The sequence below is a fragment of the Choloepus didactylus genome, chromosome 11, assembly GCF_015220235.1.
Source record: "Choloepus didactylus isolate mChoDid1 chromosome 11, mChoDid1.pri, whole genome shotgun sequence".
NCBI lineage: Eukaryota > Metazoa > Chordata > Mammalia > Pilosa > Megalonychidae > Choloepus > Choloepus didactylus.
In genome coordinates this window covers 35,975,850-35,995,971 of record NC_051317.1, presented here as the reverse complement: position 1 = coordinate 35,995,971, position 20,122 = coordinate 35,975,850, and the positions used below count along the sequence as shown (strand labels likewise).

The window sequence follows — 20,122 nt, the reverse complement described above, 5'->3', positions numbered from 1 at the left end:
GCCAAGCTAGGGATGTACAGAGTGGGAGACAAGGTGCAAGGAGGGAAGCTCAGTAGAGATGCACAAAACCCAAGATGTATTTTATCTTGTGTTTTGAAACATCAGGCTGTGTGTCTTGCACTTTCCTTTGGAAATGAGGATAACAGTCTGAAAATTCACGACCTTGCCAACAGAATGACATTAGCGGCTTGGCCTTGGGGTCCATTCACTTGAATTCAGAAAATCATCCAGCTGGAGGGTCCTCTTCAAAACCAACGGCCTTTAGCTCATGCAGCCAGCAGTAGGCTGACCTGCGGTGAAGTAAAGGCATCTGGGCAGCGGCTCTTAACCAGGTGTAGTAAGAACAGCATCCACCCCTCTCTCAGGGAGCCTCTCACCCAGTGGCCCCATCAGCTAGGGGTGTGGTGTGAAGCTCCCCATCTGGCCACCAGCCACCAGGGTTTCCCCCACTTCTCTTGGACACTATGGTCCTACCTCCAGCTGCTGAGAGTCATTAGGGACCCACAGTGTGAGCTGTGGGTGGGAGTGGACCTCGAGAAAGGGGCACGGAACCCACAGCTCCCTCTCTCACCAAGGTTTTATTCCAACTATGCATAAATAGGCATTTAGATCACAGCACGCTGTTTTCTAAACCGCCTTAGAACTAGCTTTACTTCAAATGAGAGTTAAAGGAAATATTGTACCAAGAGTAAGTATTAATTGGAATACATTCTTCAATATAGTTCCTAAATATTACTTGACTGCATCAATGTTAGCAAGTCTTTTAGGTTCCAGATTTCTACATGTTTGCAACTCTGAGATCTGCCCTGGGTACTTCTTCAAGTTTCAGATCTACACGTTCTAGCTTAAAGACACCTATAATTTGGGAGATGGGTGCCCATGGCTTTGGTCGCTGTTACTTTCTACTCTGAGGACTTCCCAGCCCTAGCTTTTCTGTGCTCTGCCCCCTCTCTCCGTGCCCTGAATTGGAGGAGCCCCTGAGAAGGCTTGAGCCATGGTTCTTATCTTATCTCAGCCACTCCTAGCAGAGGAATGAATGCATTGCTCAGTCAAGTGGGCATTATGCCAAGTACAGTCTGATTGACAAGCTTTGCTAACTGGTACTTAAAAGAGCAATCCGTTATGAGTTCTGAACATTGTCAATATCCAATCAATCAAAACATGGGCTAACAAAGGTTTAATGGGTTCTTTTCGTCGTGTCCTTTGCTGTACCATTGTACCATGGAGCCCAGTCTCTACTGCTTTATTGTAGAAATATGAGCGAGCACAACAAAGGCTCAAGGAAAGAAAAGCAGATTAAGTGGGAATACATTGCTTCCCACCATGGGTGGCCAATAGTTACCCACCCCCTCCCCAGGTCTTGTCCAAGACCTAAGTCTCAGTCTCCAAGGTTGGCTCCCAGGTGACTTTGGAAGGTGTATTTGGGACATTGACCTTAGCTAAGGACAGTTTAATGAGGTTGACTTCACTCTGACTTCAAGGTCTTATCTCCAATGTTGAGCTGTTATTCAGATTCTGAAGTACATCTGATAGCACCAGTTCCTCTCCCTGCTATCTTGTTTCATAGGATTCTGCCCTTAGCACCAAGCCTTTTCCCCAACTCTGCAAAAATGCACTTACGTAGCTTTAAATCTTTAAAGTGACAGCAAAGATTAGGAATTGATCTGGTTCGAAGAAGTAAGGAACATTCACTGACTTCACCCCACGAGACGGTCCTTCTTCCAGGTGTTTGCTGCTGCCATGAAACCATAGTGAGGGGTTTTCCATGCTTAGAAAGCCGTACTTGGAATTATATTCTATGACATGATCTCACTCTTCTAAGTTGAGTGAGATGAAATCATTAATAGAATTTTATGGTTTTGACAAGAGCATAAAGAAATTTTATAGGGTTCCTTTGTCCTACTGTTTCTACAGTATTCTTTAAGGGGAAAAAAGGACTTTAAAGAAAGTTTTGCTGTAGTTAAAATGCAGTGGGACATTGTTCTATATAAAGAGGGTTTGAAGCTATGATTTCAGCCAAATGGTACTTTTTTTTTTAGAAAGGTTTTTATGGAAACTCTAATCTAAATCAAAAATATTTTCATGTGCCAGAAAAGCCAGTGTTAAGCGTATTGATGATGTGAACGGACAACAATTGTGCTGGCTTGAAAAGCCGTTTAGGATGTTTTGTCAAGTCCAATGTAATTAAAAAGTCAAAAGTAAACACCGTGTTGCATATAAAGACCGATGGAAAGGAGCAGAGCTGAAGGCCTGGAGATGCGAAGGCAGAACGTAAGATTAAATGAAGAAGTCGAAGGGCCCCTCAGACGCTGACGGCTCCCTGCTGGAAAGCCCCCTTCACCAGACAGGAGGGAGAGACCTAGGCTAGAGGGCGCCACCTGCTGGGCGGGTTCGGCATTCGCGCCAGCCTGGGGTCCTGGCCGGGAGCTCAGGGAGGAGAGCTTCTCCCGGAAGACATCCTTAAGCGCCCTGTACTTGGGGAATGCAGGCTGATAGCCGACAAAGGAGGCAGGAATTAAATCTGGCTGCTCCAAGTGAGAGGAGGAGTGGAGGCCCTGATTCATCAACAGGCAAGAAATGGAAATGTTCCAAGCCTCTTGGCTTACAGCAAGGCTCAGGTTTACTTTAGGGCTGGGGCTGGTGAGAACCGATTTAAACCTAGAAGCCTTAGGCGAGTTCAAGGTTTGCAGCTTTAAAGATGGTCAGTTAACTTCTGTCCAGAAGCTGTATGGCTAGCAAAGTCAGGTTTTTTAAGAATATTTAGTGATTCGAGAAAATACGTCTTAAAGAATGAAGTGAAGAAACTAATATGAAAGCTGTGTGTGTATAGACAGACAGAGGTAGAGGTAAAATCTGCCCACTTTAATAATATATGAGCCATATGTGCATTTAAAATATGTACATATGCAAAATGTATGTGTCTCTAAAACAAGAAAGTGAGGTGGCATCAAAGTGGGAGGATAATGATAGATTCTTTTTGTACTTGTGTATTTACAAATTTTCTGCAATGGACATTACATTTATACTCTTTTTAAATGTCAGTTAAAATATAATGTTCACAAAGGCACTAAGTGACTAAGTAAATGTATTCTTATAAAAATTTATAAGTTTTTGCTCTTGAATTTAAGATGACTCAGAGCAAGGCCTTAGGGACTATGTAAAATGGAAGGTTTTTTGATTCTACAGCAGAGGCCCCCCAGAAGAGAGGAAAGAGGTGGGGAGCCAGCGAAGGGGAGAGAACTTAAGGTTTTAAAAAAAAGTGAAAGTGATGAAAATCATAACTGGTTTAATGATTACCTCTGAAGCTTGCTCCATTCCAGAAATGTACGTTGTTGCTTACATTTAGCCTTGCTATTCTCCACTTTCAGAAAATAATGTAACACTGAACAGCTCAGATTGAGTTACACTAAAAATCTGTGAAATTTCTTCTTTTAAATCCCTCACAGGGATAATTCAGGAAAATATATGTACAAAGCTGTGATGTGTGTATATTCCTTTCAAGACATGGTCACTCTTGGAATGTTCTGGTATCATCAGACCATAATTCTCCATGCGTGGAGTGTATGCTGGGGCCCCCATCTCACCCATGTGCTTCCCATTCTGGTCTAAAAGGACTTGGCAGATCCCTTAATTTCTGACACTGCACTCGGTGCCTGTCACTGAATTATGAGAAATGGTTAGTTTCTCTAGCCCTTTTCAAGGAACACCTTCCTCCAAAGCAGTTTGCGATTTCTGTGAGGCACATCTCACCCGGCGGGATCCGTGCAGCCTTAGCAGGCTTTGGGCCAGCAGCCTGTCACCGTGGGGTAGGGATGGCAATCCAGAGATCCAGGTCGAGGGAAACAGGAGGAGTTGAAAAAAATGCCTTGTCTCCCCTTTCCACCTTTGGTAGAAATAAACATATTTGGTTTTGAATTTGGGATATGGCCAAGGTTCCTGCAAGGCAGTCATGGGATGGATGGTGCTGGAATGAGGTTCAAGGGTGACAGGTTTCTGTCTCCTCCGTGTGGCTACCAGCCAGAGCAGACACCTGTCGTCAGGACCCACTCAGTGTGAACTTGACCATCTATGGAGAAACCCGCCAATGAGAAAACAAATGAAACGAGCTGAATCCTCTAAACCTCAGAGCCTCTCTTTTCTGCTGAAAAATTGTGTGTAAATATTTAAATTACATATTAAATATAGATAGATGATAGATAGATAGGTAGATAGACAGATAGCTGATAGATAGATTGACCTGGATGAGGATAGACCCTGTCAAGATTCAAAGATGATTCTCATCCAGCATTTGTTTACAGTTGGCTTCTCCTCGTGATAATCTTTGTTTCTCAACTTGCTAAGTTGTCGCCAATTTAAGAGTAAATATGATGGCTCTTTCATCTCTTTCTTCAGCTCTAGATGCCAAATGCAGAGTAGTGGGAAGATTCATTTACGATACTTACCAGGATATTTTATACACAAAATAATAGTAACGGGTTTCTGTGTAAAACCTAGACCCGTCTTGGCAGGGTCTCCTGGCCTGTCCAGCATCCCACGGTCCAGCTGCCACACTTTTCTCGTGCTGTCACTCTGCTGGCATTCCCTTCCCCTCCCACTGCTTGGGGAATGATCCTTCAAGACCAAGTAAACTGTCACCTCCACCCTTTCAGGACTTTCTCCAAGAAAAACAGCCAATGCTCCCTAATCTGCTTCTGTACGATTTTATTTAAGCGTCTCTTCTAACCCTTGCTGAGTACTGCAATTGATCCCGTAGATACAGAAGTTTCTGAGGGGCAGGACTGTGAGGGGCTCAGTTCTGTCCTTGACTTCTAGCCCAGTGTCTGGTGCCAGTTATGCTGCGTGGCCATCCGTGGTGGCCTCTGGTTTTCTGTGGGGTTATTTGGGGTAGACATTTATAACTGTGACTTGTCCAAGCCTCATCCATTTCTTTTTTGTTGAGGCATCACTGCTGTAAGTGAAGTGAGTTCCGAAGTCCTCCTTCTCCCCGTGTGTCCCTAGCTGTTCTCCAGCTTCTCACGACAGTGTTGCGTCTTATCACATTGTCGGGCACTATTCTGAATCCACAGTCACCACCAAACCTGAAGAACATTCTAAATTAAATCAAAGAACCTAAAATTCACACACTCCAAGTGTGTGTGTGTGTGTGTGTGTGTGTGTGTGTGTATCCCTGGAGGAGAAGTACTTTTGATCCTGCCAGACTAAAAAATGCGTGGTTCGAACATGTCAGCCCATGACCTACTTAAATGCTAGTGGACATCATGAAATCCCATCACCTCAAAGGTTTCTTTGGATTTGGAGAGCTTTGGAATTGAACATCACTTCGGGAGCCTCACACATTTCCTGTGGCACCGAGGGAAGGCTATTGGCCCAGAAAGGAGACTCTGAGACTAAGTAGCATTTAGTGTCCTAAAGCACAAAAATGCATGTTATTACCACTTCAAATTACCATAGTGACCATTTGAATTTTAAATGACTGTTTTCCCTTAATTGGAAGAAATAGATGTTAATTATAAATACATGTACACATATATATACACATACACATGACATAAATAACATGTAAGTAAAATAGCAATAAGCTACAAGAAGAAAATGCACACACCTTTGCCATCCCATGTCTTCGAGAGAGCCACAGTTTATACCTGGTGTATATCCTTTCAGATCTTTTTCAATCCACATTTATGCCTAGCTTTGTTGAACGCTTCAAAATGCAGTTATACTATGTTAGTGAGAGTCTGCATGAGAGGCCCTATCAGACAGCCAAAGTCCTGGTGTCTTACGGTAGATAAAAGTGTATTTCCCACTACGGGGAACATCTGAGCAGCTCTGCTCTGCCATCCTCTGGGACTGGCTCCTGACATCGCAGGGGGCACTGACTTTAGGGGGCTACCTGCCCTCATCCTCAGAGCCCAGGATGACTCTTCACATCCACACTCAGAAGCGGAAGTGGTGCCCTTTCCTTCGGCACATCAGTGTGTCTCGGGCCCCTTTGACCACACCAAGCTGCAAGGGAGCCTGGGAAACAGAGTCCTTATCTGGGGCAGCCACGACTCTGGGTAAACTTTGGGCATCCTCTTAACGAAAGAAAAAAGGTTATTAGCGGCATACTAAGGAATGCAGTAGGAGCTCTCTGTCCCCGAAAGGAGGGGTATCGTATCACTGAAATTTTTTAGAACTGTCTGCACATGGTAATAAAAAAATACTTTTATTCCTTTTCTTGTTTTTACGCTCTCCCCAAACAGTGCAGCCCCCTATTGCCTGCAGCCGGGTGGACTGCTTCCCCTTGCCCACACTGGCACAGCACGGAAGGGGAGGGCACGTGCTGGGCCCAAGTTCAACTCGGCCAGACCCCACCACTGTCTTAGGACGTTTCTCACTGAGCCCAGCAGGACCCTTTTCCTTACCAGTAAAGAATCATTTATACCAAAATGTCAAAGGGCTGCCACGGATGCCATGTTAAGGCTGTACCATGTTGTAATTAACCAATCCCCTGTTATTAGAAAATTAGATTGTTTCCAAATTTTGACTCATGTAAGCTGAAATAAACATCCGTGTAGTTAGATCACAACTACATCCTTAGTTACTGCTTGACGATAAATTCTTAAAAGCGAAATAGCTAGACCTAATGAATGTTTTTGAGGCTTTTGCTACATTGATACATAAACCAAAATTTATCTTAATTACTCTCAAGTAATTACATCCAAGTACATGAATTTGACTTTTTTCTCATCACCTTATGGATCTGCCTTTAATGACATTCTTCCTGCTTTCAAGTTCTCATCTCCTAATATCACAGTTTTTTTCCCCCCAGACAGTTTTCATTTTCTTATTAGTAACCATACTTTTCCTTTTGTTACTTAATGCCATTTCCTCTCGAACCATCTGCTTATTTCAGCTGCCGCTCATTCCTCTTGGCTGGTTCCAGGATACTGTCTCTCTTTGCTTTCACCTCACCATATGCCAGGAGCTTGTTGACTCAAGACGTGGTATATCATGTCCTGGAAGCAACAAATCGTACGAGCCTGAAAAGGTTGCAGCTGTACATTTTTGTGCACTGAATCTCCTTTGCCACTACCCATGGATGAATGCGATTTCTTCTTCTACTCCGTCCTCACCTCTAATATAAAATATACCACATCACCTAAAAACGTCGCCCTTTTATCTTCAGTTCACAGATTTAAAATTTTATTTTTGTGTGTGTCTCATTTATTTTTCTTAATTACATCTTACCATTCCGTACTCCATTACTCCAGTGGTGCTGTGTGTCTCATACAACCAAACCAGGGTTTCTCAACCTGGCACTGTAGGTTTTTGGGGCAGGATAACCCTGTGTTCTGGGGGTTTCCCTGTGCACTGTAGGGTGTTTAGCCACCTCCCTGACCTCAATCCCCTAGATGCCGGGAACTTCCTCTTCTCCCAGTTGTGACAACCAAAAGTGCCTCCAGATATTGGCAAAATCGCCCCTGCTTGGGCACCACTGTGTTAGACTTTTTAGGACAACATATCACCAAAGATGACAACAAGCAAGCAAAAATCACAGGATAATTGGAAGGAGGTTGGCATGCCAGGGTCAGAGCCCCATTAGCACGCGAGTGCCAGGGAAAGCCAAGGCCCGGGACTCACTAGCCGTGGGTGGGAGGTGGCCACAGAAGGCTCCTGGATGAGTGTCAGTGGCCTTTCCATTGGTTCCATCATCGTGACTTGGAGAAGGGACAGGCAAGTCCTAGATTGGGGACCCTCCTTGACAATACTCCTCAGTAGGGCCACAGCACTAGCACCTCATTTTGCCGGTCTCCAGGGACAGCAGCACCCCAGCCTCCCTCTGCCGTCTTCCCAGGTACCCCGTACCCACCTGGCCACTTGGCTGAACCCATGGAGGGTTCCGGAACACCCTTCCCTGCCCCGTCTGCAATGCAGGTTTCTAATCTGTCACTCGCACACCCCTCACATCTCATGAGGAGAGCCGGGAGACAATGCAGTGCCAAATAAATACAGCTAATTAGCCAGCAAGGCCTCTTCCCACAGACTCAGCACCAGCTGGAGCTGGTTTCTGCTGAACAGCACCCAGGGGACTCACACATGCAGCCTACCCTTTTCTTCTAAATCCCCAGGAGTCAATACAAAGAATCATTTCTCTTCTGGCTTTTTACAGTTGCTTGGAGTTTTTAAATACCCATTGCCCGCTCCCCATCTTTTCTCCCTGCACAAAAAAAGCTGGAAGGGATAATGAAACACTGTAAAGACAAAATCAGTTAGCAACTCTGCTGTTTAAACCAACCCAAGAAATACAGGCAAACAGTGGACAGAACTTTCGTTTTTGTTGTTGCTCTTTAAGGTGCTTAGTACGAGCTGCAGCCTAATCGAACCAAACCCTGCAAAAAGAACATTCCCTGGCCATTGGCTGCCTTACAGTCTCCTTCCCATCCTACGTTTTGCATTGTGCGATGGGAAGCATGGGATTTTAAAGTCAAAACATTCCCCTGTTGTTGCGGTTCTGGGCCCTTTCCTCTAGATACCTCTGGCCTGTTGCTAATTTCACTTAATCAGGGTGACCACAGTGGAATACAGCAACTGAAATCTTTTAAAAATTAGCTTGCAGGTATGTAATGGCTGTGATGCTTCCTAACTGGTAGGGAAAGCTCTGTGATGGAGATGCATTCAGCTGGGGAAGATGGGCTTTTCTATTTATGTTCTGAAGATACAGCTCAGCAGTAAAAGCTCCTCTGCAGGCAGCAGTGGCTGGCTGGGACCGTCAGTAGCTGAGACTTAGCACGAGGTGGAGGAGTGGCTGTTTTAGTCATTCTCCTGAAACGTAAAGTCCTTCTCCCAACTCAGTAAGTGCTTCTTGTTTGAATTCCCACAGTACGTCTCCAGCATTCTGGAAATCAGAGACTGGGACAGTTTTAAACTCATTCTGAGGGCAGGAGCTAAAATTCTTTTTTTTTGTTTATTCTTCTCGTTCAATAGGGGCTTTTATCAATGTAATAATTAGAGTAATCCCATGGGTGTCGTGCCCACCTCTTAAAGAATGCTACGTTTACCAAGTCCTTTAGTGACGTGTATCAACATTTTTGCTTTCTTGCAAAAGTTCAAAAACTTCCTGAATTTTATCCCTTAGTCAAATCTTTCTCTTCCTAGAAGAAACAAAGTGGGTTTCACGATTCCAATCTCAAACGAAGACAGAAATCTTTTAAATAGAATTTAAGCCCTTCAGGGAAGCAAAGGTATTAAAAAGCAAGTCTGAAGAAAGGCTTTTTCTTTTCTTTTCATCTTAACCACACACTGACCACATTCCTACACCTATGTTGTTTTCTTCCTAAGCACCTATGTTCTTCCAGTGGTCATCTGCCATTTCTTTCCTTCACCACGACCCTATCAAATAGCATTACGCCCCCCTTGCAGCAACCACTTGGCTTCTAATAAGTGGGGCTTGTTTTTTTCTTCCTTTCCACAAAGGTTTTGAGTGGAACCTGCTTAAAGCATGAATACAGATTTACTGCTCTGTAGAGGTTTAGAAACTGAGTGATGTAAAATGTTCACTGGTTTTTAAATCGATATTAGTCATATAGTCATACATTGGAAGCCAGTAAAAAAAAAAAGTGATGATAATGTGTTATTGAGTGGGGCACAATTTGGGGTGACGAATAGAATCATGCTGTTGGTTTGCTCTGTGATCTGACTACTGTCAAGGTGTTCCTGCCACACTCACTCTTTGCTTTGCTGCCAGCCTGTCCCCAAGAAAGCTCCAAAGCAGGAAGTCCTTGGTGCACCAAAGGAGCCTCCAAAGTTGATGTTGTCTTAGTGCTTACTGTGTTATCCATTAAAAAAAAAATCTCAAAAACACTAGTTATGACCCACTCAGTCCTTAGCTTCGTGAACTCCAAATAAATGTATAAAATTTTAAATTCTTGTAAATAAGACCAAGAAGGCAATGAGTAAAAGGAGGGTGACACCAGCAGTCTGTTGTCTGGCACTTTCTCCTGTGTAGCAGTGTGCATATCACTTGCACAAAATAGGATTTGAATGTGTAAGTGATAATTTGAATAATCGAGAGCTGCTAGAACTTTTACGAGTTTTACCTATTAAAATATAACAGGTGGAAATAAAAATGGTACACAAAATTGAGGCATATTTAACTCTCAGGGGTCAAGAGTAAAACTACGAGGAGGAAGGAACATCTTTAATGCACAGAATATCTCTAAGCAGAAATAACCCTTGTTTAAATCCCAAACACTGATTTTCCTCTTTCTAATGGTTTCCCTTGAACAAATCTCTGCTTGATTTTTAACCTGCAACCCAGTGAATGAAGATACACAGGCATTTATAAGTATCTGTTTGGGTGTATGTGTATGTGTGTATACATATGTTATAACCTGGCAAAAAAGTGGATAAAGGCTCTGCTGGTGCTATCCCTCTCGGGTTTTTGGAAATGTTTTGTCTTCTCCATTGAGCCCTTTTTTTCTTACATAGGAAGTTCTCTCTCCTGACTTGATACCATTTTGCTTTTTATATGTTATTTTCACCTTTCAAGTTTTAAAGCATTTTTGATCATATGTTCTCAAGATGTAACCAAAAACAAACACTTTTTGGAGAAAGTTTCATGTTTTAGCTTTGTCCTCATGACCCTAAGTACCAAAAAGCTGTGCCTTCAGTTTTTTGTTTGTTTGTTTGTTTGTTTGTTTTAAATTCAGTTTTATTGATATATATTCACAAACCATACAGTCATCCATGGTATACAATCAACTGTTCACAGTATGATCATATAGTTATGCATTCATCACCACAATCTATTTCTGAACATTTTCCTTACATCAGAAAGAATCAGAATAAGAATAAAAAATAAAAGTGAAAAGAGAATACCCAAACCATCCCCCCATCCCACCCTATTTGTCATTTAGTTTTTACTCCCATTTTTCTACTGATTTTTTTTTCAATTTTTTAACTTTTGTTTATCAAAGAATTAAAAACAAACAGGCAAACAACAACCAAAAAAACCCCACAACATTTCAAACAAAGCAATGGATTAAGGAAAACACATAACCTAAAATAACTACTTTGCTTCCAATATGTTCCTACCATACCCCAAGAAAATTAATAAACCATGTCCAAACAGAGGAGTAAGAAAAACAAATAATCTAAAATAACTACATTGCTTCCAACATGTTCCTACCATACCCCAAGAAAATTAACAACCCCTAAGAAAACAAAGGAATAAGAGAAAAAAAAAACCTAAAATAACTCTATTGCTTCCAACATGATCTTCCTATATCCAAGAAAGTTTACAAACCATAATCATTCCTGAGCATTCCCATAACATTGAGATTACCCTCCATAGTTTATCTGTTCTTATTAGATTATCATTCCCCCTCCACTAATTGGTATCTCTAGGTCCCCTACATTCTACAGTATAAAACATTGTACATTTTTCACAGAATTCACATTAGTGGTAACATACAATATCTCTCTTTTTGTGCCTGGCTTATTTTGCTCAGCATTATGTCTTTTTTTTTTTTTTTTTTTTTTTTTTTAATCTTCATTTTATTGAGATATATTCATATACCACGCAGTCATACAAAACAAATCGTACTTTCGATTGTTCACAGTACCATTACATAGTTGTACATTCATCACCCAAATCAATCCCTGACACCTTCATTAGCACACACACAAGAATAACAAGAATAATAATTAGAGTGAAAAAGAGCAATTGAAGTAAAAAAGAACACTGGGTACCTTTGTCTGTTTGTTTCCTTCCCCTATTTTTCTACTCATCCATCCATAAACTAGACAAAGTGGAGTGTGGTCCTTATGGCTTTCCCAATCCCCTTGTCACCCCTCATAAGTTACATTTTTATACAACTGTCTTCGAGATTCATGGGTTCTGGGTTGTAGTTTGATAGTTTCAGGTATCCACCACCAGCTACCCCAATTCTTTAGAACCTAAAAAGGGTTGTCTAAGGTGTGCGTAAGAGTGCCCACCAGAGTGACCTCTTGGCTCCTTTTGGATTCTCTCTGCCACTGAAGCTTATTTCATGTCCTTTCACATCCCCCTTTTGGTCAAGAAGATGTTCTCCGTCCCACGATGCCAGGTCTACATTCCTCCCCGGGAGTCCTATTCCACGTTGCCAGGGAGATTCACTCCCCTGGGTGTCTGATCCCACGTAGGGGGGAGGGCAGTGATTTCACCTTTCAAGTTGGCTTAGCTAGAGAGACAGGGCCACATCTGAGCAACAAAGAGGCATTCGGGAGGAGGCTCTTAGGCACAACCATAGGGAGGCCTAGCCTCTCCTTTGCAGCAACCGTCTTCCCAAGGGTAAAACCTGTGGTAGAGGGCTCACCCCATCAAACCACCAGTCCCCTATGTCTGTGGTCATGTTAGCAACCATGGAGGTGGGGTAGGCCAATACCCCTGCATTCTCCACAGGCTCCTTGTGCCTTCAGTTTTGATTGTGTTAAAGATTTAGCCACTGCTTGTGTTCGGCCAGTGTGCCAGTTCTGTAGAAACTATGTGTCTTATATTTAAAGGTAAAAATGATGTATTTCCTGTTTGGTAAAAGAGTTGCATCATCAAGATTTCCCTTGAACCCTTGCTCTAGAAGAGGGTCAGCATGAAAAGCTTGTGTAAACAGAACCATTTTACCACCTTACTCTTACTCACCATTGCCCTACTGTCTTGTTGATAACTGACTTGCTAGACAAAATAATGCCAAATGTGTCAGAACAACTCTTAAAGAAGATTCCAGTCATTTTATTGATGATGAAAATTTATTTTTAATGGACAATTGATACTTTTTTCCCCTTGCTAACTCAACAAAAGTTTGAATAAAGTGCCTGGATAAAGGTCAGATAGTTTGACTTTGAAATAGTTCTTTTCCTTCAGTACTAACAAGCCAAGGTGCCTTTAAGGTCATGAAATAGCAAAGAATCCCCTTTGAACTCCATCTCAAGTTGCCATCAAAGATTATCTGTATTCACATCACTTGTCCTTTTATTTCCTTCAGATTCTCTCTATAACCATTAAGAAAGGATTGTAATAAAAGGTATTTGAGAGCTACATAGCTCACGTGTCAGAGGACAAGAGAATTGTCTACTGATTTAACCATTAATCCTACTTTATTGCACGCAAGTTAGAAAAGGAGAACAAGATGAAACCCAGCAAAAGATAACACAGCTGCTTTCCTCAGTTTTTATACTTGGGCTCTCACATTTTGTAATGAGCATGCCAATGCTATTTTTTCCACCGTTAAATTAGCTCTTACGTGAGAGAAAACTCATCCATATTGAGTTCAGAATTTTATAGTCTGACTTTTCCAATTATTACTAGAACTTTATGTGAGAATGATGGTTTGAAATTCTTAAGGAGATGGCAAAATGGAAAATTGTTTTAAAAGCAAGAATTTTCCATTCCTATTACACTAAAAGATTCAGTACACCCAAGCCAGTGTCCTTGAGGAGCCGCTATAACTACTGCTTCATCCGAGTTACAAGCCTACAAAATGACTATTAACTTGTCCTAGGTACATCTTTCCAATGCAGCAAGCTAGTCTCAAATCATGAACCAGGAACTAGGTGACAAGGCCCGTTCGCTTTCAATTTTGTTTTGGTTGTTTTTTAAAATATTTCAAAGAGATGCATTGGTTTCATTGATGGACTGTGCACAGACACAAAATCATATTTGACTGGTGTAGACGTGGCTTTGGTTAAAGGAACATAAAGTTTCCCTCACTGAATGTGCTTATTACAAAGTTGAAATTGAGTGACACTCTCATTGAAAATGACCTGTAACAGGATGTCCAGCTATCTGTCATTCATCACTGAGCTTTAACCTGGATTTAAACTAAGCCAAATCATCATTGAGAAAAAGAAGGCATGCATTTTTAATTTTTGTCTTGGAAATAAATGATGAAAGTCTTGATATTATATGTGATAATTAAATAATAATATATTATCTCCATCCACATTTCCATTTTCAAGTGGCAAGCATATGAAGTAGTCTGCATTTTCTTCCAGTAAAATTTTCAGAACTAAGGAACTTACTCAGATGCTGAACTATAAATTTTTCATATTTGTACATAGATCTATATGCATATGCACACATACACATATATACATAAAATATTGCCAGAAAGCTGAGTATATGTAATTTAGACTATATTTATTTTAAGCCATCATTAATAAACATAAATAAGCTGTTAAATAGCTTAATATCCTTACCCTAAAATTATAAAGGAATTATTTTGTTTTACTGTGATTTTTCTTAGAAATGAACATGGGAATATTTTTCTTAACATATGGTTTACTTCCTTCTTGTCCTCATTATCCCTTTTGCTTTTTTAAAAAAAGATTGGGTATGAGCAAAGCTCAGAATCATTATTTCAATATTTAATGTTTTTTTAATTAAAAATAATACAATAGAAAATTTTGAAATGCAGAAAAAAATGAAAGGCAAATACTTCTGTTAATACATTTTTATTATCAGCATTTTAATATGTTTGACTTGGTTTAAAACAAAAACCCTGTACCACCTTGCATCCTGCTTTGTTCATTTAATTGTATCATAAGCATTTGTCCATGTTACTACATGTCTTCATAACTGTCATTTTTGATGATTGACTGATAGTCCTTTATGCATAGAAGCAATAATTCTTAAACACATTCTCCTGTTACTCATTAGAGTCAATCTAAAGTGAAGTTAACTATCAGGATTGCTGCAAGATCTAGATTTGGCTACAGCTCATGTCCATGTGTCTAATAAACTGTAGCAATTTTCTTTCATCCATTTTATCATTGTTTCTTTTGTGCCCATAAGATGCAAACATAGTACCCCAAATCAAACAAATATACATTTCACACACTATAGGAATTTATCAGAGTTACTAACTGTGCATGAGAAGTGAGGGCATTTGATTGTTAGTAACCGCTACAGAGTGCTTACTGTAGTATGCTAACTATAAAACCTACCTTTGTCCAACCTGCATAATCAATCAAAAGTAATCCGTCTCTTCTCCTTCCTTCCTATAGCAATGTGTGAGCATCGTTCTTGGACAACTTGTTGCATTCTACTGCTAATTATATTCACTTTTGTGCATGCTCTTTCCCCTCCACCCTTGATCCTCACTGGACAGAAATGGCTCTCTCACCTCTTGGTGGTCCCTGGACTGCTAGTGCAGTACCTTCCATGCAAGAGATGCTCACCAAACGTTAGGACACTTTGCTTTTGTTTTTGTCTTTAATGTTTACAGAAGGCAAAATTGGGAACCGTAAAAATGTTAAAGATGTTTATTCTCTCGTTTCTCTTCCACCAGTGGGATGGAGTAGGACCTCTCCCAGACTGTGCAGAACCACCAAAAGGAATCCAGATGCTGTGGCACCCATCCATAGTCAAACCCTACCTCACACTGCTCTCTGAGTGCTCAAATCCAGACACGCTGGAAGGGGCGGCAGGCGCCCTGCAGAACTTGGCTGCAGGGAGCTGGAAGGTATGGCTAGTTCATTACAATAAAAAAGAACTCTGGAATTATGGCCCAGACCTTACAAAATAACAGAAGTCCAGTTTTGAGAAATGCAATTCTAATGAAGTCGTTAAAGATGCTAGAGAAAGACCAGTTATCTTGAATTGTTGGACTTAGAAAGCTAGGCCTTTTGAAAAATCTTCTTAAAGGGCCGAGGTCCTTGAAGACAAGCACTACAAAACGCAGAGGAGTAGATGTAAGTATAGTCATTGAAATTGCTGAGATGCTTTCTGTTTTATTTATGTAGCTGCACAACTACGTTTTCAGGTTTGACTGCAACATGATGATGTTTTTCCAAAACATGATCATTGACTCTGAAGGAGCTAACACTCAGAACACCTTGTGTAAAAGCCCATGTGAATCCTTGTGTCATGCCAGGTTCTGGTCCCATAGTTTGAGGGTCCCCAAAGGAAAAGAAACCAATGCATTTTTGAACTATGGGCTTGCTGAGAAGAAGAGTATTGCTGGTTATTTTTAGTAAAAATGTTAAAGTGAAGCATACATATGATTGGAAAGGAAACTAGGAGGGTCATTGTCTGAGTCCTATAAATACATGCTGGTTCCTGGTTGACTCTCGTAGAAAGTTTCTAAGACCTTCATTTTGGGTGAAAAGGGATTCATCGTAGTCAAGAATTCTGAGTTGCGTCACTAACAGTTACTTGAGTTAACCTGCCTTGTTGCATAAAAATGTATAACCTCTTAGAAGAATGAGGACATACGGGAAAATATCAAGAAAGAAAGTATAGACCTCTGCCATCTGTTTTCCATTAACTTAGTATCAAAGCCTGGGGTTTGGCAATATTCATAAATCAAACACTCTTTTCTTTAATATTCTTTTTCTTCAAAATGATGTTAACATAGACACGTAGCTAAAGAAAATTCTCAGAATCTCAGTGCCATAGGTGTCACACACATTGGCCTCAGCATTGCCATATAACGACATCTTCTCTTCTTATTATACCTTCCAATATCTGCCCTCTTGTCCCATCTCTCCTCTGCCATACATCATTTCCATTGCTACTGTCACAGCTGCAGCACTTCCTTCTTTCTCCAGCGTCCCATCATAACTCTTAAGATGCTGCCAGTCCTTCCTGTGAAGTTGTCTCCTAGTGCATGGCCAGGCTCACCCCTTCTCTTGAGCGTCTTAGGAATGGACATCATTGTCAGCTTTCTCTCCCTGACCCTAAGGTATCCCTAACTCTGTAATTAAAGATTTCAGGTTGGGCTGGGCTGTTAGGGAAAATGTCTCTTGCTAGGGAAAATGTCTCTTGCTTTCAATCAGAATTTGGTGGAAAAAAAGCTTTACAAACAGAATCACACCAAGCAGAAATCCAGAATATAGTCTTGAATAACTAGGAAAGAGATCATGGAATTCACTTCCTTGAACTAACCTTTAGATATTTTCCTCTAAACTTCATGTGGTCTGGAAAGCTTTGACTCACAACCAGTTTAAACCGGCTCTACCTTTGCAGAGCTTTGTGACTCTGGGAAAATTATAGCATTGCATTGTGTCAGAGTTGTGTTATCTTCAAACGGGGAAGACTGTGGCTGCCTTACACCACATCATGCAAAGCTGTCCCAACGCTGAGTATAAAGATGGGAGCCAGATTTTGTAGGCCAAGGGGTTGTCACTGTATGTAACAAGGGTACTTGGACCCTACATGTTCCCTCCTAGGTCCTCTACCCACCTGGCATCACTAACTACATTGGTACAGGAAAGTGGGTTCTAGACTAATAGAGGTGAGTTAGACCCAAGGCACAAGCCATCTAGTTGGGGGGAAATCAGGTGTGCAGTCTTAAGATATGATTTTTTCTTTGTTTTTACAAATTATCATTTTCCTTGAGAAATACTTAGGTCCTTATCCTAACAATTTGTATAATGGAGAAATGCCTTTGGGCTCTAGATGATTTTGAATGTAAAACTTCAGCCTTTGCTTTGAAGTTTAAATTTTGCATTCTGTGTGTTCAAAAAGTTGAGTAGTAACATGGGAAATATATAACAAACCCAAATTAAACTTCTAGAGTTAAAAATCCTGTATCTGAAATTAAAATACATGGTATGGGATTAGCGGCAAATTAGAAATTTCAGAAGAAAAGATTAGTGAACTTGAAGACAGCAATAAAAACTATCAAAAAAAAAAAAAAGTAAAAATGAAAAAAAAATGTACAGAGCATCCATGAATTTCAAGGGGATTGGTAGATATATAATTGTAATCCCCAAAGGAGCAGAAGAGATAGGAGAAAGAGACAGAAAAATATTTTAAATAGAAATAGTGGTTGAAAATTCTCCAAATTAAATGAAAACTGTAAAACCACAGATTCAAGCTGTTCAGGGAACTCCAAGCATAAGAAATCAAAAGAAACTACTCCAAGACACAACATAGTCAAATTGCTCTAAACCAATAATAAAGAGAATATCTTGAAAGCAGCTAAGAAAAAAAGACATTACATAAAAGAGCTGAACCAAATCTAACACTGAATTTAAGGATCAGTGTACTAATCATTCATTCATTCATTCATATTGAATGAGATCCTAAAACTGTCCTGTAGATGAGAATCTGGTCTTTAAGCTTCTGAAGGGAAAGAGCTAAATCTCTTTTATCTCTATGCACTCCATTGCTTAGCCCTGTGTCTGGCTGAGCATAAATGCTCAAACGCAAGCATTTAACAGAAGTAATCTATGTCTGCATGTTTTTCTTGTGGATAACAGTCTTTTATATTTATAAACAACATCTGTCAGTCAATAAGCATGTAGTACTACATGTTATGGACTAGCCCATATTCCTCAGAGTCAGATTTTATTATCTTTTATTTGGTTCCCTGTTTCAGATGGCAATATGCTATCAATACCATATAAAATTATTATGAAGAAGCTATTATGGAACTGTCTCACTTTAAGTGCCCAGGCTCATCAGTGTTTTGCAGACCACATATTTTGAGTGCACTGCAGATTATCTGAGAGAGCTGCTGAAATATGTCTGGTCTCTAGGTGTTTGGAGTAAGAAAATACAAACTTAAAAACTTAAAAATTCTTCCCTACTTTGGTTAATAAGAACTATGAAAGAAGTCTGATGATAATTCTTAATATTTTCTGGCAATAACACCTTGTTGGCTGTTTTCAGAGCATAAAAATTGTCATTATTAGTTCAACACAGTTATCTCCAGTGTAGAATTTGTCCCCACACATCCAGAGGGTTTTTATTTGATAAATTCTTCTATTACAAATAGAGTAGATGCTACTAAGAAGGAAGCAGAAAGGTCTTAAACAGCTGAAGTCTACATCACAAAAGCTGTTCAGTGAAGTGCCTTCCGTTATCCAAAGGAGAGTCTCTCAGTGTACACTCCAGGACCGATTATCTGTATTTTAGGCAAACTATGTATTTTAATGACTGTGGTCATTGGCTTTCCCAGTACACATCAGATTAAAAACAGCAAGTTAGAAAAAGAGGTATCACCTCTTAGAAGAAGACACACTGTCCTGCCGTGATAAGAGATAGGAGGTACTCTGACAGCAAAGGGGAAAGAAAGAGGAGTTAGAAAAAGTAACCTAAGAATGTAAGAAAGAAAAACGCTAAGAGGCCATTCAGCATCTTGTCTTTTCCATATATTCTAATAATTGATCATGGTAAAGCTGACCCTCCATCATCAAGAAAATGTTAAATTATTGCTAATAATTTTAGAAAGATTTCTATCCTGGTGGTTAAAGTAGAGTTTTGACTCTTGAGGATGTCAGCCTCACAGGTGAGAAGCACTGGCATCCCTAATAGTTCTGGACAACTGGGATAGTCCTCAGGCAGAGCAGGGGCTACTAAGGCATATTTGTACATATTTATAAGTATATATTCTTACATAAGAGTCTTCTTCTCAAAATATAAATACATAAGCATACATAGAAGTTAGCCACATTATCATGAGCTACTGTATAATTTATTAATCTGCCATATTGTGTGGAAGGAAAATGGAAAATCTTTTGGGAATATTTGAGAAGACTGTCATAAAGCCAAACACTAATAGGTTATTATAGTTTCAAAAATATTGAGAGTAACTTATACAGAAACCAGAGAAATTCTTACTTTAAAAAGACTTATTTTGTAGAAATCTTGAATAATTAAAAAACTGACTTAGGGTACACAACAGCATCATGTTTCATGAGGACAGTGTTACCTTCTGAAATCTAGAGTCTAAGAATATGTTTTTATGATAACTTGAAATTTAATGGTATTTTTTAGTGCCCTTAACCTTATATGGCCCAAACAAAAGAGAAATGTGGAAGTAAAGCACCAGAATTTTGCATGGAGACAGCTTTTTATAGACCTCATCATCTGAAACAATAACTTCTGTTTATGGGTAGATCATGCACACTCTTCTGTGACTAGCAAAATAATCAAGAGCTAGATCTTCATAATGACCCTGAATACCTTTAGCTTTAGCATACTCATTACTTGGTTTATGAGCATCAGAAAAACAATTGTATTGTGGCAGAAGTAAAATGATAAATGTTTTTCATACCCAATGTGGACTTCTGATATGTTTTTTCTCATTTACAGTACAATTTTTTTTGTTTGTCACAGAATAGTAAAACAATTGGATATAATAGTTTGAAGATTTCT

General features: G+C 40.1%; 1 protein-coding gene across 5 annotated transcripts in view; it reads left to right on the top strand.

Annotated features, from left to right (window-relative positions):
* Positions 1-20,122, top strand: part of CTNND2 (catenin delta 2) — a 1,032,924-nt gene that overhangs the window by 900,432 nt on the left and 112,370 nt on the right. For all 5 annotated transcript variants that reach the window (XM_037798888.1, XM_037798890.1, XM_037798887.1 and 2 more), the window contains one exon: positions 15,306-15,479. In XM_037798888.1, the coding sequence (XP_037654816.1) occupies positions 15,306-15,479 (174 nt within the window). The remainder of the gene's footprint in view (positions 1-15,305; positions 15,480-20,122) is intronic.